General features: G+C 55.8%; 11 protein-coding genes across 11 annotated transcripts; 7 read left to right on the top strand and 4 right to left on the bottom strand.

Annotated features, from left to right (window-relative positions):
• Positions 1 to 191: 191 nt before the first annotated feature.
• Positions 192 to 836, bottom strand: VTJ04DRAFT_10515 (uncharacterized protein; the record flags this gene model as incomplete). The annotated part of the gene is made up of 2 exons (XM_069358263.1): positions 192 to 448; positions 518 to 836. 2 exons carry the CDS (start codon positions 834 to 836, stop codon positions 192 to 194), a joined length of 576 nt encoding a protein of 191 aa, XP_069213844.1.
• Positions 837 to 1,560: 724 nt separating this feature from the next.
• VTJ04DRAFT_10516 (uncharacterized protein) lies at positions 1,561 to 2,487 on the top strand (the record flags this gene model as incomplete). The annotated part of the gene is made up of 2 exons (XM_069358264.1): positions 1,561 to 1,945; positions 2,015 to 2,487. The coding sequence occupies 2 exons, from the start codon at positions 1,561 to 1,563 to the stop codon at positions 2,485 to 2,487; spliced, it is 858 nt and encodes a 285-aa protein (XP_069213845.1).
• A 1,326-nt stretch (positions 2,488 to 3,813) lies between these two features.
• Positions 3,814 to 4,942, top strand: VTJ04DRAFT_10517 (uncharacterized protein; the record flags this gene model as incomplete). The annotated part of the gene is made up of 3 exons (XM_069358265.1): positions 3,814 to 3,923; positions 4,349 to 4,416; positions 4,731 to 4,942. 3 exons carry the CDS (start codon positions 3,814 to 3,816, stop codon positions 4,940 to 4,942), a joined length of 390 nt encoding a protein of 129 aa, XP_069213846.1.
• Positions 4,943 to 5,267: 325 nt separating this feature from the next.
• VTJ04DRAFT_10518 (uncharacterized protein) lies at positions 5,268 to 7,024 on the top strand (the record flags this gene model as incomplete). The annotated part of the gene is made up of 2 exons (XM_069358266.1): positions 5,268 to 5,722; positions 5,788 to 7,024. The coding sequence occupies 2 exons, from the start codon at positions 5,268 to 5,270 to the stop codon at positions 7,022 to 7,024; spliced, it is 1,692 nt and encodes a 563-aa protein (XP_069213847.1).
• A 60-nt stretch (positions 7,025 to 7,084) lies between these two features.
• Positions 7,085 to 7,495, top strand: VTJ04DRAFT_10519 (uncharacterized protein; the record flags this gene model as incomplete). Its single annotated transcript, XM_069358267.1, has 1 exon — positions 7,085 to 7,495. The coding sequence occupies one exon, from the start codon at positions 7,085 to 7,087 to the stop codon at positions 7,493 to 7,495; it is 411 nt and encodes a 136-aa protein (XP_069213848.1).
• A 303-nt stretch (positions 7,496 to 7,798) lies between these two features.
• On the top strand, positions 7,799 to 8,368 carry VTJ04DRAFT_10520 (uncharacterized protein; the record flags this gene model as incomplete). The annotated part of the gene is made up of 2 exons (XM_069358269.1): positions 7,799 to 7,993; positions 8,087 to 8,368. 2 exons carry the CDS (start codon positions 7,799 to 7,801, stop codon positions 8,366 to 8,368), a joined length of 477 nt encoding a protein of 158 aa, XP_069213849.1.
• Positions 8,369 to 10,485: 2,117 nt separating this feature from the next.
• VTJ04DRAFT_10521 (uncharacterized protein) lies at positions 10,486 to 14,271 on the top strand (the record flags this gene model as incomplete). The annotated part of the gene is made up of 2 exons (XM_069358270.1): positions 10,486 to 13,051; positions 13,106 to 14,271. 2 exons carry the CDS (start codon positions 10,486 to 10,488, stop codon positions 14,269 to 14,271), a joined length of 3,732 nt encoding a protein of 1,243 aa, XP_069213850.1.
• Positions 14,272 to 17,738: 3,467 nt separating this feature from the next.
• VTJ04DRAFT_10522 (uncharacterized protein) lies at positions 17,739 to 20,212 on the bottom strand (the record flags this gene model as incomplete). Its single annotated transcript, XM_069358271.1, has 2 exons — positions 17,739 to 19,739; positions 19,811 to 20,212. The coding sequence occupies 2 exons, from the start codon at positions 20,210 to 20,212 to the stop codon at positions 17,739 to 17,741; spliced, it is 2,403 nt and encodes an 800-aa protein (XP_069213851.1).
• A 1,097-nt stretch (positions 20,213 to 21,309) lies between these two features.
• On the top strand, positions 21,310 to 21,603 carry VTJ04DRAFT_10523 (uncharacterized protein; the record flags this gene model as incomplete). Its single annotated transcript, XM_069358272.1, has 1 exon — positions 21,310 to 21,603. The coding sequence occupies one exon, from the start codon at positions 21,310 to 21,312 to the stop codon at positions 21,601 to 21,603; it is 294 nt and encodes a 97-aa protein (XP_069213852.1).
• A 24-nt stretch (positions 21,604 to 21,627) lies between these two features.
• VTJ04DRAFT_10524 (uncharacterized protein) lies at positions 21,628 to 22,629 on the bottom strand (the record flags this gene model as incomplete). The annotated part of the gene is made up of 3 exons (XM_069358273.1): positions 21,628 to 21,813; positions 21,927 to 22,537; positions 22,617 to 22,629. The coding sequence occupies 3 exons, from the start codon at positions 22,627 to 22,629 to the stop codon at positions 21,628 to 21,630; spliced, it is 810 nt and encodes a 269-aa protein (XP_069213853.1).
• Positions 22,630 to 23,753: 1,124 nt separating this feature from the next.
• Positions 23,754 to 24,284, bottom strand: VTJ04DRAFT_10525 (uncharacterized protein; the record flags this gene model as incomplete). The annotated part of the gene is made up of 2 exons (XM_069358274.1): positions 23,754 to 24,109; positions 24,176 to 24,284. The coding sequence occupies 2 exons, from the start codon at positions 24,282 to 24,284 to the stop codon at positions 23,754 to 23,756; spliced, it is 465 nt and encodes a 154-aa protein (XP_069213854.1).
• Between the last annotated feature and the right edge of the window lie 233 nt (positions 24,285 to 24,517).

Consider the following 24,517-nt stretch of genomic DNA (forward strand, 5'->3'; position numbering starts at 1 on the left):
TGTCGAGATGAGTGCATCATGGGTGAGATTCTCGTCGGGCTAAGACCCCAAAACCACCTAACCAAACGCATGTAATGCTAATAATTTTACACACCTCAAGTGCTGTAGATATGTTTCCAAGGCGAGAGCCGATGAAAAATACCGGCAGTTTCATTAACTATTAGAACTTCCTCTTGCCTAGAATTTCACACTCACAACACCGCCAACCCAGCAACAGCACCAACCACTGCGACGAGGCCCTCACCCACCCAACCGGCTAAGTTCGCAGCACCCGAGCTCTCCGTCGGAGCGGGCGCGCCAGCAGTACTGGTCGTGGGAGAAGCAAACTCCTCAACACAGGAGACAAATCCATTGTTCGATTGAGCGCCAGTGTGAGTGATGGAGCCGACATACGTGCATTCGCCGTCGAGGTCGGGGTTGAAGATGACCCTGTCCGGACCAGGAGCGTCTGGTAAAAGGAGTTAGTATGAGACCCGCCGTGATTTGACCGCGATTGAACGAAAAAGAGGCAACACACCGCCAGAGTAAACCGCCCCGTTGCTCAGGATGGGAAATTCCTGATACGGCCCCGCGGCGGCGAATTGGATCTTCTCGAAGTTCTTGAAGGCGTGGGGGTACTTGTTGCGGCCAACCTGCCTACCGGCGGCGTGCAAACGGCAACCCTCGGCGACAGCGGCGTCGACGGCATTACGGCTGTAGGTGTTGTCGCCACATATGACTCTCGTTAGGGAACCGGTGCCCTGGCGCGGCTGGAGAATGGCGTGTCCCGGATCAGCCGCGGCGAGAGAGGAGAAGGTGAAGAGAGCCCAGGTCAGGGCGGAAGTAAGGCCGCGCATGGTGGGAGTTTGGTGTTTCGAGTTTTCCGTTGGCGAGGCTTCAGACGGTGAGGATGAAGGCTGGTGTTTATGAGAGGTTGACTTTGTGTTTGGGTGAAAATTCCAAGTCGACGTGGATCTCAGTCAAGCGCAAAGGCATGGCAACCCAGCCAAACCCAGCCTCACTTCCCTCAGGCGCCATTCAGGGGATCATGCCAAGTCAATCGAGATCCACTAGCGCCGGGATTCACGCAATGGGGACTTCGGCTGCCGTTACGCAATGCGTGTTTTGTGGGCCGCCCGTTGACGAACGAGAGCTGAAGGCGGAATTCAAGGTTGCCAATTGGGGGCTTCAGGTCGCCCTCCTTGTTGTTGGCTTCGCAGAATGCTCAGATCGATGCGTTGTGTGTAGGTCAGGTCGCATATGGATGTCTCACACCTGGAAGCGGCATGGGCTGAAAAGTGGAGCATGCCATTGCCTGGGCAAGAGCCACCTGCACGGGTCAGTTCTGGGGAACCTGGAAGGTGGGGATGGAGGGGATGGAGCATGACGTCCTCAAAGTTGACCCCAACAACACAACGCTTCTTTTGGAGAGGTCTCACTCTTTGTCGTCTGATAAAATCACAAACACTTCACTTGTATTTTCAACGACGGACACGACTCGAGGCATCCTCAGCAGTGCCTTTCCTACGCCCGCAGAAACTCGCCGTCCGACCACTCGTCCAAACTCACTGTCGTCCGAGAATGGCAACCGACCCCACTGCGGGGGGTACCCCGTCCAAGTCCACACAGCAGACCGTGGACTCGATCCTCGCGCCCTTGGCCCGTTCATCGATCTCAGATGTCTCCCGCGCCGTTGATGAAGCTGTCGAAGCACTCAGCTCTCTCGCAAGAGGCGTGTCAGGGAATCAGGCCCTCGAGAGTCTTGGATGGCATCTATCATGCTCAGTGCTGGACACGGCCGGGAAATTGCCTCCTGAACGCCAGGATGCCTTGATCGAGTTTCTCAGACGCCTGACAGAAACCAGAGTGACGGACGCCAACGGAGCGCAGATTACATGGAATAACCATCCACTGTGGGAGGTGATCCCAGCTTGGGGATACACAACCCGGGACTGGCTCAACTTTGGTGAGTGCCTTGACCTGCTGCAACTTTCCTCATACCCCAGGACTACCTTTTATTCTAACGCTTGGGCAGACTTTGACGACCCCCGAGCTACGCCAGAGGAAGTGTCCGAGCGACTCAATGTCATGTCCTTCCTGGCAAAGCTCACCCAGTTGTATGTGGACGGCGCCTCCCCTCAACTAAACTTCGGGTTGTTTGCGTTATGGACGCTCCGGGACGCCTTGGAAGATGGGGGCGCAGACGGGAACTACTCCGCCGGGGCGGTCACTATGGCGGCTACGTGGATTTTGTTCGCGGGCAAGGCGCTCCGGGATTTGTCGGTCCGTGGAGAACAAATGTCAAATAAGTCGGGCAAGCCGGGGCAAAGATTTGGCGATCGTGCTTGGCTTGGATTTTCCGAGGAGAGGTGGCAGGTTTGGAAGAACGAGTTGGAGGTGGCGTTGAGCAAGCTTGCGCCGCATGAGACGATCGAGAACGCGGTTCGCTTCATGCAGAAGTTAGAGAATACCTGTCAGGGCACACCCGACGCACCCCAAGTCCGTTGATTTTTATCACGAGCGACTTGATGGCGTTGCCCTTCTATAGACCGAAGAACTTGGCGCGAGGTCCCATCCCGCATTCCATTCCATGTCCCTGTCCTGGAAGGATCAGGCCCTGGATTCCTGTTACTCATACTGAGGATATACGCTGTAGAGAATGTGTGTTATAGGGACGGAGGCCACATCAAGAGTGACGCCGGGATTGGGCTCGCGGAAAACTTCAGAGCACTGGGGTAGCGGGCTCGGTACATTTCTTCCCTAGGGCTGCTGGTCAACCCTAGGCTCGGTCCAAGACACCAAAGAGTCAGATCGGAAGCCACTCCGCAGCCACTCGAGAACAACTCGGACAGCTAGGTACTCCGTAGGGCATCGCTCGCCTTGTTGGTTCGGTAGGTAGGAAGACACATGCGCCGCGAGCGTGCTGCATCCACCACAGCTTCTGACTAAGTTACTCCGTAGGTCAGATACCTCTACCATGGATGAGGAATGGAGATGTGCAAGCAATGGACGGTTCGGTAGAGGAATCAGCAAGCGATCGGCCTTGATGATCGTCCTTCATTGCAGGCACGGAACCATGCGAAATGGACGGTCCAAAGTGGGAATCATCACAATGGTCGACCGGAGCTTCACTTCATCATCAACACATCATGAAATCCTTCCCGCCTCTCTCAAATGTACTGTGATGTTTGCTGCTAAATTCGGCACCTAGCCCGGGTAATTCCTCAAAAGCATGTGCGCCGCACAAACGATGCGACACTGCGGGAGCGTTATGTTTCCAGGGAGGGCCGCTGCTACGCTACAACGCCGCGAGGTGGAGCGCATGATGTGCGCAAAATGACAGAATTCGGCTGCCTGCGACGGACGTCCCACGGTAACGTTGACAATGGCCGCCTCGGGGCTCCGAAGGCCTACAGAGCGACACACACGAGAGCACGGACGTCATGGGTTCAGGGCCAATCGGATTCAGAAAGGGGGGCTCTAGCCATGGCCCACACCCCGCAGTGACGGGCGTGTTGTCCGTCCTGGAGACCGATGACTGCCCTTCTGAAGCATGGCGATGCCACTGATTGCTAGCTGTTTTCTTGCCGTGGTAGGGTATGGGGCGATTTTCACACAAATCTTTTCTTCCTTTCGTCCTGTGAACAGTAGTAGTACTACACAATCGCTGATCATCAGTTCCTTCTCGAAGATTGCCTGGAGAGTACAGGACATACGGAGTATTCCGCACCTCTTGACTGAGATCTGCCCTGACCCTGCCCCTCAATCCCCCTGATCCAATGCTCAATCGCATCAACGAGACCAACTGTGGCCGAGTGGCCCGATCCATTGACAATGTGCCCTTCACCGACGGTGACGAGATGTGCAGGCTCGCTTTTTGCTGGATCTCTGGTGGATCTGATTGGGCTGGAGAATGCCGCTCAGGGGCCGCTGCTGCTGGTCGAGTGTGCATGCACGAGGCTTCTTGAGATGGTAAGTATGGGCAGCGGATGGGACGAACCGGACCTGGCCTAATAACTATCGATAAGTAGGAGTCATAAATTGCAGTCACCTCTGCACACGTTTCATGCGCCTTGGCCACCTCAACAACATGTAAAAAGGCCCGAAGCTGGAGGTCCGATGAAGCGATGGAACAGAAAATGCAGACGGGCAGCAAATCCAACTCCTCAAATCACGAAGAGGAAGTGGAAGCCGGAGCTGTCGGGAGAGACGCAGCCTCTTGGGAAAGCGCGGGGTGGTGGTCCCACACAGTGTTAAGTGCATCACATTTGGACTCGGGGCGTTCCCCCTGCTGGGGACATGGGCTCTTGTCTGCCGCTCCCGTGCTTGTCTCGAGGTCCATTTTCAATTTGGATCTCCGGGTTCCTAGGACTGCCCTGCTTGCCACAACCAAGACCCCCAAGGCCCTGGAAACATTCATTCTCGTAAATTGCTCCAGTCTGTTGGCAACACCTGGCCGTTAAGAGTTTAACCACCGCACTTCTCTTTTGTGTTGCGTTGCTCGAGCTTCCAACATCTCGGCCTGTCCATCAGGTCTCTCGACTCATCGTTCTGTCCCGGCCTGCAGTGACTACAGACATCGGACGAGCAGATACGCCGGACGAGTCCTCCTACGGCACACCTAGATGCGGCCTCGACGACACCTTTCCTCCGTCCCATCTCATCCACCGTTCCTCGAATCATTGGCTGCCCTACGCCACTGGGAGTTTACGCATATCTTGACTACGCAACTCGTGCTTCTGGACATCTAGCAATTCGCAGCCAATCTGACAACGGCAAGGTGCGGGAAGTGTATACGCCTCGCGCCGTTGTCCGCCCCTCCCTGCATCTCACCGTCCCGCCAGCAGCTCCTGTGCGAGCCCGCGACGACATCTGCAGCCACTTCCACTTCTGCCGCATTCGCGGGGCCGACGGCAGGGACAAGATTCTGGACGCCCGTACGCTGTATTCCGTGCTCCGTTGACACACATACCCTCCCTGATCCGGTCGCGGTCTTGGGGCGGTCGGTCCCCAACGATGCCCCTTTCTGCGCCGCAATCTCTCGGTGATTGCGATCCTGCGCTGTCTAATTCCGTTGTCACGAAGAGGTGATCGCGGCTCTTCCTTTTGAATAGGTGGTCTTGTCGCTCCACTCCGCCCTCTCGGCCGCGTCATCACAAGCCACCGGCTTTTGCCTGTCCCACCCGCCGTCAGCGGATCCGCAATCCACGCCGTCGTCCCGTAGCGGAGCCGCAGCTCCGCAATCCAGCCGTTAACCGTCGGCGCTCACCTCGATCCACATCGCCACCATGGTTCGCAGTCTCACACCTGACTCCGGGCCCGGCGCCCTGCTCGCCGCCGCCGAGAACCTGACGGGCCTTCTCCTCGATGATGATCCTCAGGCATTCATCAAGGAAGAGACCCCGGGACCAGACGACCGGTTTGCCGGGGTCACTCCAGTTTCACAAGCGCAAACTCAACTCCAAGACCAGACCGCAAAGCTCAAGACCCCCGCCGGCCAGAAGGTCTCGAGCGCTGCGGCCCGGAGAGCTAAGACAAGGGCGGCACGTTCAGGAGAGAAGGGATCCCGCTCAAAAATTTCCCATCCTCGCAGCCCACCTGATGCTAGCGAGCCCATTGTGCCACGGAGGGTTGAAGAATGGGATGCGTATAAAAGCATCCTCTACGACCTGTACATCACCCAGAATCGCATCTTGCGCGATATCATTGGTATCATGGAGACCAAGTACAACGTTCGTGCCACGTAAGTAGCTGCCTCCTTGCGGTTCATGTGAGTCGCATGTTTCTGAGACTGTTTGCCGTGTATAGGCCCAAGATGTACAAGAACCAATTCGCCCGCTGGGGCTTCTTCAAGTACGCGGTCAAGAAGCGGCCAAGGGTCAAACTCGATTCGCCAGGTGATCACAGCTCCGATGATTCGCTCGACGGCGCAGTCATTCTATCGCGCCACGACCTGCTCCATCCAGATGATAGCTCACGCAGCATGCAAGTGGGCCTCACGGCAGTACGGCGCTTTATCCATGGACACATTGACCGCGATCCGGGTCATCTGCAGGTTGAGGAGGTGGCGGGGTTCGTTGACCCATGTTACCGCTACTTCAAAGCGGCCATGGACCTGTTTGACCTGCGCGAGAACCTTGAGGGTGGCCGAGTCCTGCGCCTCGCCTTCTTGCAGATAGAGCGCAAGATGGCCAAACCCACCATGAAATCCTTCTCGGACTTGTGTCTGTTAGTACCTCACCTACTTCTCGAGTCCAACCGTCGCGACATCCTGGCCGCCTACCTGCAATACTTGTCCGGCTTAGCGTCCGTGAAATTCGGCAAACACCCCGTCTCCGAACTCGCCAGCGCCCTTGCCTCTCTCGTCAATGACCGCCCCGCCGATATGATGCGCTACATCATGCTCCTGGCCCAGATCAACGCCGACACGATCGCCGCCCTTCCCGGCATCCTCGATCGCAACGCTCAATGGGCTTACAACCAATACCTTGCCTGCCAACGTACCGCTTATGCGCCACAGGCGCTACCCTCCCCGCCGTCATCACCTTCCTCCTCCTCCGAGACCGCCCTACCCGGCACCGAGACCCACGACCACCACATGATCCGGCTCGAAGCCCAAAGCGTTTACTGGGCACAAAAACTAGTCATGCGAGACCCCGAAAGCGACGAACTCGCGACCATGTGGCTACGGCGCCAGTTCCCACCAGATTTTGGCCCCCGCGTCGAGGGTCTGCTGGCAAAGGTGCGCTTCGCGGCAGAGCACGGCCTGCCGGCGTCGTTCGCGCGCATGATGGAGGGGTTGTACGTCGGGTGGCTGGCGGATTATTACGAGACGGTCGAGGACTGGGATCAGGTCTTCCGCTGGGGAAAGAGAGGGTTGGAGCTGTCGACGGATGAGCAGTACACGATCTGGTCGATTCATTTGGAGGGGTTGATGAGGCGGCATGGAAGGGTGGAGGAAGCGGAGGAGTTGACAAGGAGGAGGAGACAGCATGCTTGGTTGGAGAAGGTGAGGATGGAGGTGGATCGGTTGATGCTTTCGTAAGGGGTGAGACCAACGTTGGGACTCTCTCCTCTTAGGGAGGGGTTTATTTGTTCTTGTATTATGGACTTTTTGCTTTGGTATTTAGGTTGGATTGAGGGAAATACGGCTCTGGATGGGTATTTGCTGGGTGGATGGTTTTGGCTTGGGGTTTTTGTTTGGATACCTGGCACTCGGGTGGTGCCCCAAGGCCTGCGGTCAATATTTGGGATCTTTGGGTGGGAAAAGAGGGATGGTTGCAATATTCCCCCTGCTATTCGTTGTGGATGGTATTTGGTCAACATGTCGTTGGGTGGAACACTGTATAATATTGAATTCGGAGGAAGTGAATCAGAGATATGTTGGAAAAGGCAGCGAATGAAGGGTATTCTACGAGTGCCTAATCAAATGGTGGGCTGGATGGGATCGCACCTGTGTGGGCGTGTCCCGTGTCTTCAAATCGCTGTCATCCACATTCCTGGGCTCCGCCGATGAGGTACAGAGCCGTTGCTGAGATTCCGAAGCAGGCATGGAATGACGTCGGCTTCGTCGCAGTGTTGAAGCGAGGAATGCATCGCCCCTTGCGACTCAGCTGGGCATGGTCGGCTTGGTTGCTGGGCCAGCTCCTCGCCCTTCTCCGTTGCCCTCAGGTCATAGTTTGCTCTAGGGGGGGTTGGGATATTAATATGGTGGAGGAGAGCGAGTTGGCTGTGACTAATGACGCTGCTCTAGCCTCCTCAAAGTCCTTTCCACCAACCACCATCAGATATACATCCAAAATACTTGCGATCCAACAAGATGAGGAACCAAACCTTCACTATCTTGGCCATGAGCCTGGTCACTGCCACCGTCTATGCAGCGCCCTCCTCCCTCACCCCTCACGGTGACACCGAAGTCTCGTGGTTCGACATCGTCCGCGACCTTACCTGCAAGGGGAGCATTCTAGACGGGAGCATCTTTTGTGCGCTGGGGCTTGTTGAGGATTGGCTCAATGTAAGATGCCAAACCGTATCTTGAGTCTAGTCATTTGGGAATACACCCACTCTTTGAAGTGATGGACTGACGAATCTACCGCAAAACAACCAGGAACCCCAACACGACGACGGCCAAAAACAACCGCTCAACCTGACTGTCCTCACAACTCGCCAGGAAGATGCGGAGGGGCCTGGCAATGTCCTCGAAGAAGAGGACCCAAATGGCTTCCCTCTCTGCGAGGTGGACGGAGGACAGGTCACCGCCAGCGGGTTGATCGGATGCTTTATCGACTGCTTCGGGAAGGGCTTTTGCAATGCCCGGTGTGATGTGAATGGGGGGTGCTCTTGCAAGTGTCCAGGGACATGCACGGTTCAAGGGGCGGGGAAATGTTAGGAAGGGTTTCTGGTTTCTCTTGTAAAACTGGGTGTTTGGTTTTGGTTGGTAAGATTGGGTGTGGTAAGCGTTGAGATTTGGGCTAGAGAGGAGAACGGATGGCAGGTTGTGTGGAGAATTCGGGTAGAAGTTGATATCGAGCTAAGAGACGATGATTGAAAGATTCAACATGACAGGGTCATTGCAGTTCATGGGATGCTATGGGGTGATTGTTTGTTCCCGTCCTCTGCCGTGCTTGTGTCCTGGTACTTGCCAGCGCCTCATATCCACGCTGACATTGGCAAGCCGCGTGAAGTGAGTCAAAGGTGGATGAGTAATCCACAGGATTCAACACGGATACTACGTGAGAAGCGATGAAGTTGGGCCAATATTGAGACAACCGAGTCGTTGATCTTACCTCGGATATGTCAAGATACTCGGTACCTCAAGGTGCTTCCTGACCTGACCTGTCTGGACTTAACCACCTTCTATTCCTGGGCTGATAAGTATCAACGCGAGAACGAGAAACTATTCGTAGAGTCTTGCAAGCGTCCATGGTCTAGATACTACCAGTACTCCACCCCCGCAATCCGGGTGGAGTTGGGCTCTGTCTGTTTGGTTTGTCTCGTCTCAGCTGCGTGGGCCCGTCGCGGGCCGGCTCCAGTTTGGAGCTTTGAAAGCTTGACATCGGACGAGAGAGATGGGCCTCGGCGTCTTGTTGAGACAAAGACGCTGCAGAGCTCGAGTTCATGCTCGACCGAATCGGTCATGAATGTGTTCGACGCATGAGGAGTTCTACTCAGCGACTCGAGACTCGACGGAGTGCAACCCCTGGGGCCTGTCAAGACCGTTTACCGTTGTGGCACCGTTGTGGCATGCATTGGCGTCGTGCTTGGGGCGGGGAGGGGCTGCGTTCAGGTTGGGGCATGTGAGATCCAGATCGCTCTACAGCTTGTGGACTAACCAACATCAGCAACGACATGCGTACAAACACAAGGATAGACCTCTGTGAAGATAGATGCTAGCTGCGTCAAAGCATTCTCACAGGCCCGGATCGTGTGTTGTGGAACTGACTGGTGCGCTTTTTCTTCAGGGTCTGGGCGTCTCCCACTTGTGTTCCCAGCCACCACCCCTCCAACAACGCCCGATGGACGACTTCAGACGAGCGGCACCGAACTAGTCTCAGACGATACGGCGTCCAATCATCACGGCCGTGCGACGGCATGGCGGAACAAGTGACACGTTTGGGTGCCGTTCAGCGGGGACATGCCCGATCCGGCCAGCGTGGCGCGAGGAAATCTTCTCCCTTGCCGTGGTTGATCGTGATTGACTCTGGATGTGATTTTGTGCGTCTCGCGGCTGGATCTCGGAGCAAGAAGCTAAAAAAAAGTTTATTTTTTCCGTACATATTGCCAGCTGGATGTTGACTTTGGTGGTGGCTTGCAAGTGCTCAAGCTTCTTGTCCCTGGTGGTCCCGAACGGTGAGCAACCCTGGCCAAGACGGGCCAGAGGGAAAGTGTGGATGGAAAAACCCTGGAGATTTCGTTGAAACCCTCGAAGCCCTCGCTTGGCGGACAGCCCCACTCCCTTGGCCGTCGCGCTCGGCGCAGGGCCCATCCTTGGCAAGGGTCAGGAGGTGCGTCCAATTGCTTCCATTCTTATCCTTGACCAGCCCGCCCAGTCCCACCACATGGCCTTTTCCCATTCCTCTCTCGTCGCGGCCACCACCAACACCACCTAGCACGGCACACCAAAAATCAGACACAGCACCACAGCACCACCTTTCGGACGGTGGAACAAAAAGAAGAGGTTCAGAGAAATAGTGACACGCCTCTGAACTCGCTCCCCGCCGTCATTCCGTCTCAACCTAGGGCTGGGTGATACACGAGATTCACCAGCCCCTGGATTCGGACGGATCCCTTTCTTTACCCTTCGCGTCACGCTCAGACTTCGGCCATCTCTCAATCGATCTACCACCTTTTTTTTTCCTTCCTCCCAGTTCTTCCACAACCTGCGGCCAATCTCGTCCTGCACTTCTGCTCGCGCCGCCCATGCCGCCAACCACTCCCCAGCCCCTACCCGTGGATGTGATTGCCTAACTCAGTCCCTTCCCAAGCATCCACGTTGACGGCCCCGAGATGTTGCGACGGCCGCCCGGCCATGTCGCCCCTCAGAGCAAGTACCTGCTGGCGCTTGCCCTGATCCTCCTCCCCTGGCTCCCGCTCGCAGATGCTCAGCAGCAGCACCCGCAGCACCAACACCTCCGCTCCCCCGCCGAGGATGACCAGCATGCCCGGTCCGACCCTCCCGTGACGGCTGCCGACCCGGCCGTCCGGGTCAAGGCCGATCCGAACGTTGAAGTCATCCCCGACACCGACCCCCGCATCCCTCAGCGGATCCCCCGTTCCTACGCCAAAAGCCACCCCTATTATGTTTCTGACGATGCGCGCGCCCACGCTTTGGCTCCGGACTTGTCCGTTCGAGCACCACCTCCATCCCAGCACAGAGGCCCCGGGGCCCCCGGGGCTGGACTCTCGCAGCATGTTGCGCGGAGCCTGGAGGATTGGGAAGTGGAAGACTTTGTTCTTCTGGCGACCGTCGACGGAGACCTCTATGCCAGCGACCGAAAGACCGGCCAGGAACGCTGGCACTTTAAGGCTGACCATCCCATGGTGGAGACCCGCCACTTCCGTACCAACCGTTCCATCCTCGACGATGACTACGACCCCATCGACCATTACATTTGGGTTGTTGAACCAACCCGCGATGGCGAGCTGTACCTGTGGCGCCCCAGCGAGCACGGGGTAGGCCTCGCCAAGATGAGTTTGACCATGAAAAAGCTGGTCGAGGAGTTGTCCCCTTACAATGACGAAGCCAACGGCATCGTCTACACGGGTGACAAGAAGACCACCATGGTCACCCTAAACGCAGCCACCGGCACCGTTGTGAGGCAGTTTGGCTCCTCGGGCAGCTACGTGAACCGCGTCGACTCGGAGAGTTGCGTCAAGGCTGGGGCCTTGTCGTCCAGCGACCCGAACGACGACGAGTGCACCGAATCAGCCACTATTACACTCGGTCGTACAGAATACACCGTCAGCATTCACCGTTTCGACGGGAGCCCCATTGCCATGCTCAAGTACTCTGAGTGGGGGCCCAATACCCGCGATAATGATCTTATCGCACAAAACCTCCTGTCCAAGGACAGCCGCTACATCACCGGTCAGCACGACGGCAAGGTCTACGGCTTCGAGTACGGCCGCTTCAGCGAGGAGCGCCCTGTTTTCACGAAAACGCTGTCGTCACCTGTCGCCCGTGTTTTCGATGTCCTCCACCGCTGGGGCGACGCTTCTACCCCACCCGGTGCAGACCCCTCGGAGCTCATTATCCTCCCTCAACCGCCGCTTCCCGCCTCCGACGAAAACAACCTGCGTGAACGCAGCGAGAAGGTTTTCATCAACCAGACTGAGGCTGGAAGCTGGTATGCTCTTTCCGCAAGCCGCTACCCGCTGGTCCTCTCTGCACCCGCTGCCCCGATTCACCGTGTTGAGTGGTGGCGCATCAAAGAAGCTTGGGACCTCCTTCCCGAGTCTCAAAAATCCAAGGCCCTCGTCGGCACCCACAGCCTTCCCGTTAGTGGAGCCAGCTCCGGCCCAGGGACCCTTCGGCAACCTCAACGTCTCTTGCTTGACCCTCCTCGTGCCCCTCCGGAGGGGTATCCTGGAGATGCCGCGCAGGAGCCGAAGCTTCTGCCTCCACCGCCCGACCCAGAGCCAAGCAGGATCATCACCACCGCCAAGAAGGTGCCGGCATTCGTTGCGACCAGGATTTTCGACTTGATCAGCAATCCTGCTGCTATCGTTCTCTTCTTTGTGGGAGTGTGGATGCTGTACAAAGACGACGTGCGCCGAGTCATCTCGGGTGGGACTCCTGCTAAGCCCGGTGTCCTCCCAGCTGAGATTAAAGTGACGCCTACCGTCGCCTCCGAAGCCCAAGCTCAGGAGCAGCTCGCCGTTCCTGCCTCGCAGCCCCCTGCGGAAGAAACTGCGCCGAAGCCTGTCGCCGATGCCCCGACTCCAAGCGAAGAAGCCGCCACTCCAGCACAGCCGGCTGAGCAACCTCCTGCTCAAGAGCCCGCCTCTGACCCTGCCCAGGCGGCTCCGGCGGCCCCAGAAGTTCCAGCAGCTCCAGCAGCGCCAGCGGCTCCAGCCTCTTCAGATTCAGCACCTGAGGCTTCCCCACCACCAGGTGAATCTGCAACCGATCCACCAGCTGAAGGCGCCGCTGAGCCCGCCCCTGCAGAACCCAAGAAGAAGAAGGGACATCGCGGACGTCGCGGTGGTGTCAAGCACCGCAAGGGAGGCAACAAGGAGAAGCGTGATACGTCGCAGTCGCGCGGGGACAACGTCGAGCAAACGGTTGAGGAGGTTGTCAACAAAGCAAAAAGCCTGGTCCGTGAACCCAAGCTGGAACCAGACATCATCACCGTCGGTAACGCCGGCGACGAAGTGTCCGGTCATATCATCAAGATGGGTCCCCTTGAAGTCAACGAAGCCGAGCAGTTGGGCACGGGCAGCAACGGTACCATCGTCTTCGCCGGAAAATGGGACGGTCGTGACGTGGCTGTCAAGCGCATGCTGGTACAGTTCAATGAAATCGCCAGCCAGGAGACTAGACTTCTCCGTGAGAGCGACGATCATCCAAATGGTAAGTTTGACTCGTTTTGTATGGTCCATCAGAGCTCCCGCTAACCCCAACCAGTCATCCGCTACTACGCTCAACAGGAGCGTGCCTCCTTCCTCTACATCGCTCTCGAGCTGTGCCAAGCGTCGCTTGCGGATATCATCCAAAAGCCCCATGCTTATCGTGCCCTGGCCCAGGCTGGTGAACGCGATATGCCTGGAGTGCTGTACCAAATCGCCAACGGTCTGAGCCATTTGCACAGCCTCCGCATCGTCCATCGCGACCTCAAGCCTCAGAACATCTTGGTCAACATGGGCAAGAACGGCAAGCCTCGGATCCTCGTGTCGGACTTTGGTCTGTGCAAGAAGCTTGAGGGTGGTCAGTCATCCTTCGGCGCCACTACGGCCCACGCCGCTGGTACTACCGGCTGGCGTGCTCCCGAGCTTCTCATTGATGACGACGCTCCGGTTCCTGCTCCTGTTACGGTCGACCCTGGTTCGAGCCTGCACAGCACTGAGGGTTCGGGTGTCGTGGTTCCCGGTCCTGGCCCTCATAGCCGTCGCGTGACCCGCGCCATCGACATCTTCTCTATGGGTCTCGTCTTCTTCTATGTGCTGACCCGCGGCAACCACCCGTTCGACTGTGGCGACCGTTTCATGCGCGAAGTCAACATCCGCAAGGGCAACTACAGCCTGGCTCTTCTCGACTCGCTGGGCGATTTTGCCTACGAAGCCCGCGACTTGATCAGCAGCATGATCAACGCCAACCCCAAGCTCCGGCCCACCGCTCTCGAAGTCATGGCCCACCCGTTCTTCTGGAGCTACAAGAAGCGTCTGAACTTCCTGTGCGACGTGTCAGACCACTTCGAGAAGGAACCCCGCGACCCGCCTTCGCCGGCACTCGCCCACCTCGAGTCCTACGCGCCCGAGGTCGTCCAGGGTGATTTCCTCCGCCACCTCCCGCGCGAGTTCGTCGACTCGCTCGGCAAGCAGCGCAAATACACGGGTACCAAGTTGCTGGACCTGCTCCGCGCGTTGAGGAATAAGCGCAACCACTACGAGGATATGCCGGATTCGCTGAAGAAGACGGTGGGACGGCTGCCTGATGGCTATCTCAGCTTTTGGGCGAGGAGGTTCCCGAACCTTTTGATTGTGTGCTGGAATGTGGTGTATAACCTGCATTGGGAGGAGACGGATCGGTTTAGGGATTATTATCAGCCGGCGCCGCCGAGCGCGAGCCTTTAGATCTTGTTTTCTCTTTTCTGTTTCCGTGATGGCTGTTCTGTGTGTGGATTGGATTTGGTGATGTTTGACGGTTGCTTGGGTTGTTGATCTCGTTTGTTTAGGGGTTTGAACGCGTTGTTTTGATAATTCGAGATTCGCGTCTATGGCGTCTTTCTCTGTCAGCCTCGCTTTGAATGACAAATTTTGAGTTCTTTTTGACTAAACTTCCTCGATTGCGCCCGTTGCTTATGATGATGTTTGTTCGGACATTGTATGTTGCGAATGAGTTGATACCCCCGTCTTCGTGTGTATTGTGTTGCTTAGAATTGTGGGTTTGCCTGACTGCCCATGTCCCGGGCACCTTGCTAGTCATCTAGAAGCGTATCGGAAGCTCTTCGTTTTTTTCGTCATATCGCATTTTCCTGTTTGTTGGGCCCCTGGTGTGTATCTATCTCGCTTGGATATCCTGTCATTTGGCCCCAAGGACCTGCTCATGCTCATCCTCTTGCGTCAGAGCTGGTACATACCTGCTAACTGATGGGTCCTCTCGTCTCTTAAAACCCATCGCAATAGACGGGGAATGGTGCCATTGATGTGCTCCGTGCCGAGAGTCCTGGATATCCATTTGGGAGATGCCAACCAAAAGCCTCGTTCGGGGGGTAGATGTCATGGGTTGTTGCCGGATTAACTGAGGAGGAGAGCTTGGACATCGGGATCGGGGTGGAAGTTGTGGAATTGAGAATATGGAGTTGATAGAGGTGCTTATAGGTTCCCTTGTTCATGGCATACAAGAAGGTATTGACAACAAGCGCTCCTGTTTTTTGTTTCTGGTGCTCTCTTTTTCATTTTTCATTATTTTTTTTCTCTGTTTATTTATTCTCTCTTTCTCTCTTTCTTTCTTTCTCTTTATTGTTTTCAGGCATTAATAGATGCTTTTATGCTGTTGTTTGTTTGATCTGTTCCTTTTTGTTGTTCCAGTAACAAGTTGAGGTTAACGTCAGATGATGAGGCGCCTTGGCTCATCTTCGTATGTCCACGTGAATATTGTGATTCAAGCTGAACAGACTAATAATGACAATGTCACGTTGAGGATAATTTGTCGTCCCGTCAAACATTGGTCTTGTGATGGCTTCTTTTGCCCCTGTGGTCTTGGCTTTCTCTGGCCCTGCTGGCGTTCATGTTGTCTTTTTGTGCGTGTGGTCCCCAAGTCCTGCACCTATGTCTCCCAAACGTTGGTTCCTGAGCCTGGGTGGCAAGATACAACCCAAGAAGCTGTTGAATTATTCCTTGGTACTGTATCTGCCTTCAAGTTCAAGATGCAATCAACAAGGATATGAACACGATGGTGAGGGGGGTGGTTTTGCTGCCTCGGCAAGTTCCGAAAATTCGAGACGTCAGTCGATCCTGTGTAAGTGCTGTCCCTGAGTGTAGGACGGCGCACATTGCCTATCACCCATGCAAAACAAGGAGCATTGTACTCGTAGTCATCTTGTTCAAATCATAGGAACGAGGACAAGCCGGCTTGACTTGGGTGCTGCTGGTGGTAAGGTTCAGTTGCCTTGTTGCTGGTCCTCTGAGACTCCAAGCACTGCCAGTGCTGATTCCATGCTGAGTCGTGGTCGACCAGTCGGCCCAACCCATATGAGACAGTAGATGCATGTGCCTCTGCCTATGGTGTTGAAGCTTCCACCACCATGTTGCCTCGCCCTTTCCTCAACACCACTCCCTCCACATTACTCGGTACGGCTTGCCCCCATACCAGCCTCGGCGATGCGGCAACTGCGGCCGTCTACCAACATTCCGCAGGCATGAGACCGCGCCGGCCTGAGGCCTCGACGGCGACGGTGCATTGACCGGCGGGTCGACGGCGAGGGTGCATGGACCGCCCGGGTCACGACTATAAATTCGGTCGTCCCCTCCCAGATTTTCGAACTTTTTCCCTTCTTCCCAAGTCCGGCTGGTCCATCGAGTCGGCACATCCCAAGGCGATCCGACACCAGGCCCCGACACTCCGTTTGGGAACCCTGGCCCTTGACGGGGTGGAAAGGCAATCCGAGACCAGGCACCCCGGGGGGGACAGGCCTGCTTCCTTCAATGAAGGTGCTGACCCTCTGGCGTGAAAAGATTAAACACCATCCTCTGGTCATGGTCCAGCGCCCTCAATCCCATAGGGTGGTTGGACCCCGACCGTTAACCATGAGGAACATTTTTTTGTGGGCTCTGGGGGCTTCAGACACCCTGAGGGAGACAGGCCTGATTCTCAGTTCAGGTACTGACCTGATGGGTTTAACAGATCAAACACCATCCTGGGGTGACCAACCATCGCCTTTAACGCGGCCTGACCAGCTGCGCTGCAGGGTTTGATGGTCGCCAAACCCCAGGCACATTTCTTTTTTTCTTTCATCATACACAGTGGGCCCTGGAGGTTTGTTTCCACTTCAACAAAGCATCCAGTAGAAAATTGATTCACTTGTCTGTGCCATTGTAACTTGGAATGCTTGCCTTGACGTGTTGTGATGCTTCATATGCTGGGCCTTGTGTGTGTTTTGTTGACCCCATGCTCCAAGTTCCGTGTCTGTACGTGTCCCAATGTGTGCCTGTATGTTTGTTTACGTGTCGCCGTGTCTCTGCCACCCATCATTCTATTTGAGTCCTGTCGCCCGACCTGGCCTTTTTCAGGTATTCTCGTAGTGCCCAGCACATCTCGGTAGTTCGTGTGTTTCTTTGTTCTCTTTAGGCGGGTGCAGCGCTGATCACAGGAATAACAAGGACAAAAGGAAAAGAGAGAAAGAGGAAAGGAGAGAAAAAGGCAAAGAGAGAAACGGAAAGAAGCAAAAGATAAAGAAAAAAACAAAAGAGAAAACAGAAAGAGAAAAAAGGGGAAAAAACGAAAAAAGAAAAAAGAAAAGGGAAGAAGCGCCATATAGATAGTGGGTGAGTTGCAGCGAGGGTCTTCGAAGCTGAGCTTCAACAGCGAGATAGAAGCCATGTAGCCCGCTGTGGCGGAGAAGGATGACAAGATCCCGCGAACTGGGTGTTTTATCTCGAGCGATTTCTCCTGGATGTCCGAGAGCTTGGGGTCGTTGTTGTGGGTAAGGGAATCCAGGTGTTCGGGGAGGAATGGGTTCTTGGAATCATCGCCACGCTTCTGTCAATGCCATGTGCCTGGTCTTATCATCTCAAATTATCGGTGTTTCGGCATTCGACGAACGCAAGCACTGACATGCGTTCCGCCTGTTGCAAAATCGCATCGAACAGCTGACTGTTGTGGTCGAGCAAAAAAGCGAGTCAAAATATGGAAAAAAAACACTTGGGCTCTTCTCTACTCTTGACTTCGTTACAATTTCTTCACCGGCTGCATGAGAATGGTGAAGTGTCCTACATTACTCTCACAGAACGTGCTGATGATCCTGTCACACTGCTAGGGCCGAACTGATATGTACAAATGCCATCTCAAATCTCCTTACCAATCTATTTCCATGACGAGCCTACCCCCAATGGACCAGCACCTGCTTCTTATTCTTCTTCTTCCCTCCTCCCTGCTGCTGTTGCTGCTCCTGTCCCTCTCCCTCAGCGGCCGTCCCGCTCCCACTCCCCGACGCTCCGCTCCCAGCACCACCCCAACTAAACCCGGTCTCCCTAGCCGTCCCAAAGTCTCTCCTCACCGCACCGCGTCCGTACCCGAAGATTGTCGTCTGCGGCTTCGGCGCGGCAGGCAGAGCGGGGAAAGCTTCCTCGCTGTTCAAGGATGGCGTTGTGGCAGGGTTCTTGCGGACCTTTGCTGCCACAGTGTTCGCGTTCGTGCTGGATGGAGGCGGAGCTAGTGAAGGGCCGTTGCGAGAGCCGACCCAGCTTGGTTGGGTTGTGGGTGTATTAGTAGCTCCTGGAAGGGCGGGGAAGGCTGCAGCAGATGAAAGCGGCGCTGGCCGAGTGGATGTAGCGGAAGAATACGTCGATTGTGAAGACGCGCCGGCGGATGAGGCGTAAGACAGGACTGACTGCCCACTCACGGAGCCGCTGCGCGTGCTATTCTTCAGCTTGAGCACGCGGGTGGAATTGCGCAGCTGAGCGGCAGCAGCCGCGGCGTTGGACTGTGATGATGACGAGCTGGAGGCCGCAGCAGCCCAGCCAGTGGTGGCAGTGGTCGCGCCACGCATGCCGTCAAGCCCTGGAAGCGCGGGATAGTCCTCGTTGATGGCACGCCAGTTGTTCCAGGCCCGACGGAGGGCGTCGCCTTTGCGCTTGTCTTCAAAGAGGTCGGCGACTTCGCGAACGAGAGTGCCGAGGGCATTGGACGAGGTCTCGGAGAAAAGGTTCTTGAAAGCGTCAACCAACTGCTCGGCAGTCATCGAGCCTTTGTTAAAGGCAGAAATGTGAGAGCGGAAGGTATTCATCTTGTGGCTGTCATTTCCGAGGAGGTTCGAGGCGCGCTCAATGACAGCGCCATGACGCGTTAACGTGGCGCGTTGCTCAGGAGTGAGAGACGAGAGGTCTGTCACGCTCAAGTTCTCCATGGCATCAATGATCTGGGTAGTACGAGCAGGAGCGGCAGCCGGAGCACCCGCTCGTGCTTGTGGTGGTGCTGTTGGACGGGAGGGTCCTGGAGCAGCCGGCGGCCGAGAAGCCGCAGCAGCAGCGAAGCCCGTCTGTAAGGCCATCTGGCGCTGGAAAGCGAGCTCATCGCGGCGGAGTGGTTGCTGAGCGGAGCTGACAGGAAGGGGTTCAGCATTGGGATCAGGCCCGCGGCGGCCTGTTCGTCCCGAGGCGGCAGGGGCCCGACGCTCCTGCTCGTACCGCATCCGCAGGTCGAAGTTGGACAAATCAACCGTGCGAGCATCCCTCCCCTTGGCATAGACACCCGGATGCTCGCTCAGGCGGTGAGCCTTGAGGTCGAGTTCAGTCTCGAAGACAACAAACTTCTTTTCCAGGCACTCCCGGTCATCGCACATGAAGTGGTCAGCCTTGAAGTGCTGCTCGAGGGCATTGTAGTCCACATAGTAGTGTGGTTGCCGAGAGTCACGACGGTCGCAGATGAAGCAGCGTTCGTGTTTGTCTCGGCAGTGCTCGTAGAGCTTGTCATTATCATAGAAACGAGCACCGCAGAAGCCGCAGAGTGGATGTCCACGGAAGCCTGTCTGGTCGGAAGCGCCAGGCTTATCATCGCCACGCCGCATATGCTCCGTCAACTCCCGATCAGCGAACATATCATGCTCGTGTGTGAAGACCTTTTTGTGGCGAGTGCACAAGTCGCACATCTTCTTGTGGTGGACGGAACGAACATGCCGGTGGAGGTCCTGCCAGCCGAGGCCGGCAAAGTCGCAATCTGGATCCGGGCAGTTGTAGCGCAGGAGGAGGACTGTGTCCCCAACGATATCCTCGCCAGCATAGCGAATGCCGATATTATCGTCGGTGCTTGTAATGTCGGCGTCGGTATACTCCTCATAGCGCTTATTAGGGTCGTCCGTAAAAATGACAAACGGTGTATTTGTCTGGATTGAGATTGAGGTCAGCCATCTGATGTAGTAAAACTTCCTTCATCCAATCTTCTGGGCCAACACACCCTGCAGTGTGGGCAGTCCTTGCTCTTGTAGAGGGCCCTCAATCGAAGGGCGCAGATATGACATGTGACATGGCCGCAGGGAGTGACAGCAAAGTGGCTGACTGGGTTGGCGCAGATGAAGCAGACTTCGGCATCGTCGGCAGCGGCCGAGTCGTTTTGCTCCGTCTTGGTCTTGAAGCTCAGAGGCTTGCTACCTTGTGTTTGCTGCTGCTGCTGTTGCGGCTTCTCTTGGCTGTCGTCTTGTGACCGATCTCCCTGGTTGTGAGCTCCTCCGCGACCCCTTCCGCGACCAGCACCACCACGTCCCCGTCCACGCCCTCGACCTCCGCGACCTCCTCTGTGGCCGTCAGCTCTCGGTCCCGCAGGGGCGTTTTCAACAGCGCCAGTCTCGGTCGAAGCCATGCCAGAGGGTTTGTATGAGTATGCGAAAAAGGTGGCTCCTGGAAGGTGAGTAAAAGTTGGGTCGGTCTTCGATGCAGTTCCGGATGGCCAGAAAGGCCGTTCGCGATGGAAGATAAGATGGAGAGTCTCGACCCGATCGTTAGGATTGGTTCTTCCTGAACAGGATAGTTGATTTAGGGATCGCAGAGTCGCGGCAGAAAAATCGGGAAGGTGTTGTGTGTTGGGTGTCGAATGAACAAATGGACGTTGTTGTCTCGCGACGAGAGGTCGATGGCGGGGTTGATGAGCTGCCGGTTGTTCTTATGCGGCGTGGAATTTTTGGACTGACGTTGCAGCAAGTCTCAACTTTTGGCCTGGAGTGAGATGGGCAGTTCCCTGCCCGCTGAATGGGGCAAGACAAGCCCAAGCGGGGAATCGCTGATTGGCGCAAACGTGCCCCACAGCGGATCTAGCCGGGGGTTTCGCCGTGAGAGTCATCCTTTGTCACCATTCAGCCCCAGATCTGTCGCTAAAGCGCAGTGGGCTGACAGCTTTCCTACAGCTCAGGCCCCAAGCTGCAGCTCTGCCTCATCGATGATTCACATGCACCGCCTCTCCCGGCCTACCAACCTTGGAACAATGAATTTGTTGCTAGGCGCAAGCTCTACTCTGACTTTTGTGAACTGACATGTACTTGGACCAGCCATTGTCAGTGCTGGAGGCGATCTCGGAGGAGGATTGTAACATTGAACTCCAACGGGGCGCCTCTTTTGCAATCCACGGAACCACACTATTGTTGCAACAACTAAAGCAGTGTAAGGTACTTCGGACTTGCATTAACGCTAACCGGCACGTAATTCAATCAATCTTCCTTCGAGATAACAGCCGTTGGTACTTAAGCAGGTACCGTAATTGGCATATCCACCACCACCAAAGAGAAACACGATGCCCGAAGGAAAAAAGGTAGATACCTTGAGATAGAAATTTCGTTCACCAACGGCGCGGGACCTAAGAGAAAACCAACGCATGACCATCCATCTTGATACCTATCAACCCCATGACTGTGTAGTTTAGAATAGCAAAGACCCAGCAAACCCGATATTCCCCTCCTAGACGCCATGCAGTATGTTTGTGTTACTGGAAATATCCAGTGTCTCTCCTCTCACGAGATCTCCATGGGAGAGCGAAAGGCTAGACCTGGAAGAAAAGCAACAAACAGAAAAGAAATCCATAACCATCTGACCTTGCTGGTTGCTCGGAAACCAGGAGCTCCATGTCCTCCACTCCAAACACCATCCCCCAAACCAAGCACGTGTAAAATCCAGGTCCCAAGTCTGGAGTTTATCCTCATGCTATGGCAGCCTTCTCATCTCATGTCATCGACCTCAGACTTTCCTGCTCCATTTCTCTGAACAGCGCTCTTCTTTTTTTGGGTATTACTCCTCGATCGGGTACAGCTGGTTCCCCAGCAGCTTATTCATCGAGAACATGTTGATCTTGTCCTGCTTGAAGATCGCGTGAAGTTTGTGGTCGCAACGAATTTGCCGCTTGTCGTTGGGATCTTGCAGGTTGTTGCTCTTGATGTAGTCCCAGAGTTTCTTGACGACCTGCGGGCGGGAGAGCTGTGTGGTGACGGCACGTCAGTATTGAGCTACACAGTGGGCAGAACGAGGGCAAGCAAGCATAAGGTGCGATGAATTGTTCGTATCGATCTGATTGCGGCGAAAATGCTTACCTGAGTCTCGCCAGTAAGCTCAACCAGCGGCTCGCTGAGGTTGAAGGGTTTCTGGAAACCACCGCCGGCCTTGCGCTTGGGCTTGTCCTCGCCATCCTCGACTTCGCTATCGTCCTCGGAACGGACGCGCTTTGCGCTCTTGCGCTTGGTGGTCGCCTTCGCGCGGGGCTTCGACTTGTTCTGACCGGCGCCACGCGTCACGCGCGCGCGCGACAGGCGGTTCTCCTGCTCCTGCAGCTCTGCCGCAAGGCGCGCGTCGGCGTCCTCGCTCGCGCTCGTCTCGCGCTTCTGCTTCTTGCTCGGTCGCTGGGGCGCCGCGACCTGAATCTCGCCGTCGTCGTCCGCATCGGCGTCGGCGTCCTCGTCCCCGGATGCCGAATGGCCATTCGCCGCGCCGGAGGTGGGGGTCGGGACCTGGGCGGCGGCTGCAGAGATGGCGTCGAAACGCGCCTCGATCAGCGCCTTGATCGCATCCTTCTGCTCGCTGAGGTCCTTGTCGACGGCAGCCTCGAGGCCCTGGCGAATCTTCTTGCGAGTGACTGTCTCGAGGTCGGACTTGCTGAGAATATCGTCGATGATACGGGTGTAGGTCTCCCGCTCCTCGTCGGTCACTGAGATATCCGTAGAGTCAGCGCAATCAAACCTTGAGTGCAGAGATTTCGGGATGGGAGAAAAGTAGGGCGAACATACGCGGCGCAGACATTTTATCGGATGGCCAAGGATATCAGATCAATTGAAGTGGATATAGAGCGTAAAAGCCCAGCGCCGGCGATGCGCAGTTAGCTGAATGGATGTTGAAAGGTATGTGATTGTTCGGATGAAGGAGCGTCGCGTTGAAGAGAAAAAAAACTGCCGTGGTCGAACTCGATGAGGTCGTTGAAGTTCGGGACACGCCGAGACAGGGCTAAGGCGGAGACTGGAAGACGGGATCAACAATGGTTGCGTCAGTGCTCAATGGGACCGGGTCAAAAACCCATGACAAGGAAAAGTTAAAAAAAGAACAATAGAAAGCAGATATCCAAAATTTCAGCAAACCAAAAATGGCAGTCAGGTCAGTAAACTGTCGCGGAAGTCAAGGCGCTACCAGGGCGTTTGTTCCAGAGAATGAGAGATGGGAGAAGTGGCCCGATGTGCACTTTTCGATGGAAGCTCTCTCTGTCGGATCAAGGCGCTCGCCATGGTTGGCAGGCGTTCTGCGGCTCGCGCGTGGCTGGAAGCGTCCAAGAGCTTAACCGTTGATGCCGGGCCAATAAGCGTGCTGGCTGCAAGGCTTGGCGGTCGTTCGATGAGGCTGCACGTGATGTGCCGGCCATGGGGTTGTGGAGCTTGTCCGGATGCAGGAACCTGCGCAAACGCTCGAGGAGATCTAGCTACCGATTGTGTGGGGCACATCGCTCAACTCTCATGAAAGAACTAGCTTCAAGTTTGGCTTGATATCGGCCATTCCAACGGTTTCCGCCAAGCTTTGGTACTTATCAAGAGTTTGTGGACAAATGTTGTTGTGTGCCCACGGTGTTGAGCAACACCCTCACGTTGAGTTCTGAGGTTTAAAAGGGAGAGTGAAGAAGATGCGATGTCTCTCCCTTGCGACATCCACTTGCAGAACCAAGTTCACTATTGAAAGATCCACATTCATGGCACCCTGATGGAAACATCGAGCATTCTGAAGAGAACAGTAATGTTCATCGGCTCTAGTCAAACGACCACAAAGTCAAACCACCACAAAAAGAGATGGTTTTGTCTCATCCCTCCATTCCTCTCAGCTCCCCACTCTTCCAGCAACACCATCCCTGAAGTAAGCAGCAGTCGAGTTGCTATCAACCCTCCTCACAGCTTCCCCTCCCCTTCCAGCACTCCCAGCTTCCTCCGAATGATCTTGGTGAGAATCTCCGCATTCGGGAAATCCACACCCTCAGCCTTGACATCCTCCCTCAACACCCTGACAACTCCAATCTCCTTACCACCTTTCGCAGCAACCGCTTCCCGGACAGCACTCATGATACTCTCCAGCGTGGCATCGTCCACGGCGCCGCCAAAGATAATCGCCCTCGGCACGCGCCGCTCAGACTCCGGCCTGGAAGCGTTGCTCCCGATCCCGGTGGAGTCGGGGACGGAGAGATCACCGGCGCAGACGGCCGGGAGCTCGGCGCTGGCGGCTGCGGGAGAGAGACACATGTGGACCACTTTTGCGGGTGTGTTAGTTGGTTGGGTAAGTACGGAGATATACAAGACCGGAGGGGAGAACGTACGGTCGTACTCAGGCTCAAGGAGCTTGCGGATGGCGCTGGCCACCTCAGCTTTGGCGCCGAGGGAGGCGACCGGAATGGAGGTCGACGGAGGCAGCGAGGTGGTAGACATTGTTATTCTTGCTGTTAGTGTTGAGATTGTGAAGCGTGTTGCGTTACGAGAAGCGTTGTGGAAGAGGGAGATGTGTCTGAGATGCTGTTGCTTTGAGAAGTTGCTGTGGAGAGCTCTGCCCCAGACCGTTCGAGAGACGGGAGGAAGGAGTTGCTTTATACTCGCCATTTCCAGTGTCGAGCCTTGCCCAGTAACAAAAACAAAAGCTTACCACGGCGGTGATCCTCAAACTG

This window comes from Mycothermus thermophilus (assembly GCF_041956435.1).
Source record: "Mycothermus thermophilus strain CBS 625.91 unplaced genomic scaffold VTJ04scaffold_8, whole genome shotgun sequence".
Classification (NCBI taxonomy): Eukaryota; Fungi; Ascomycota; class Sordariomycetes; order Sordariales; family Chaetomiaceae; genus Mycothermus; species Mycothermus thermophilus.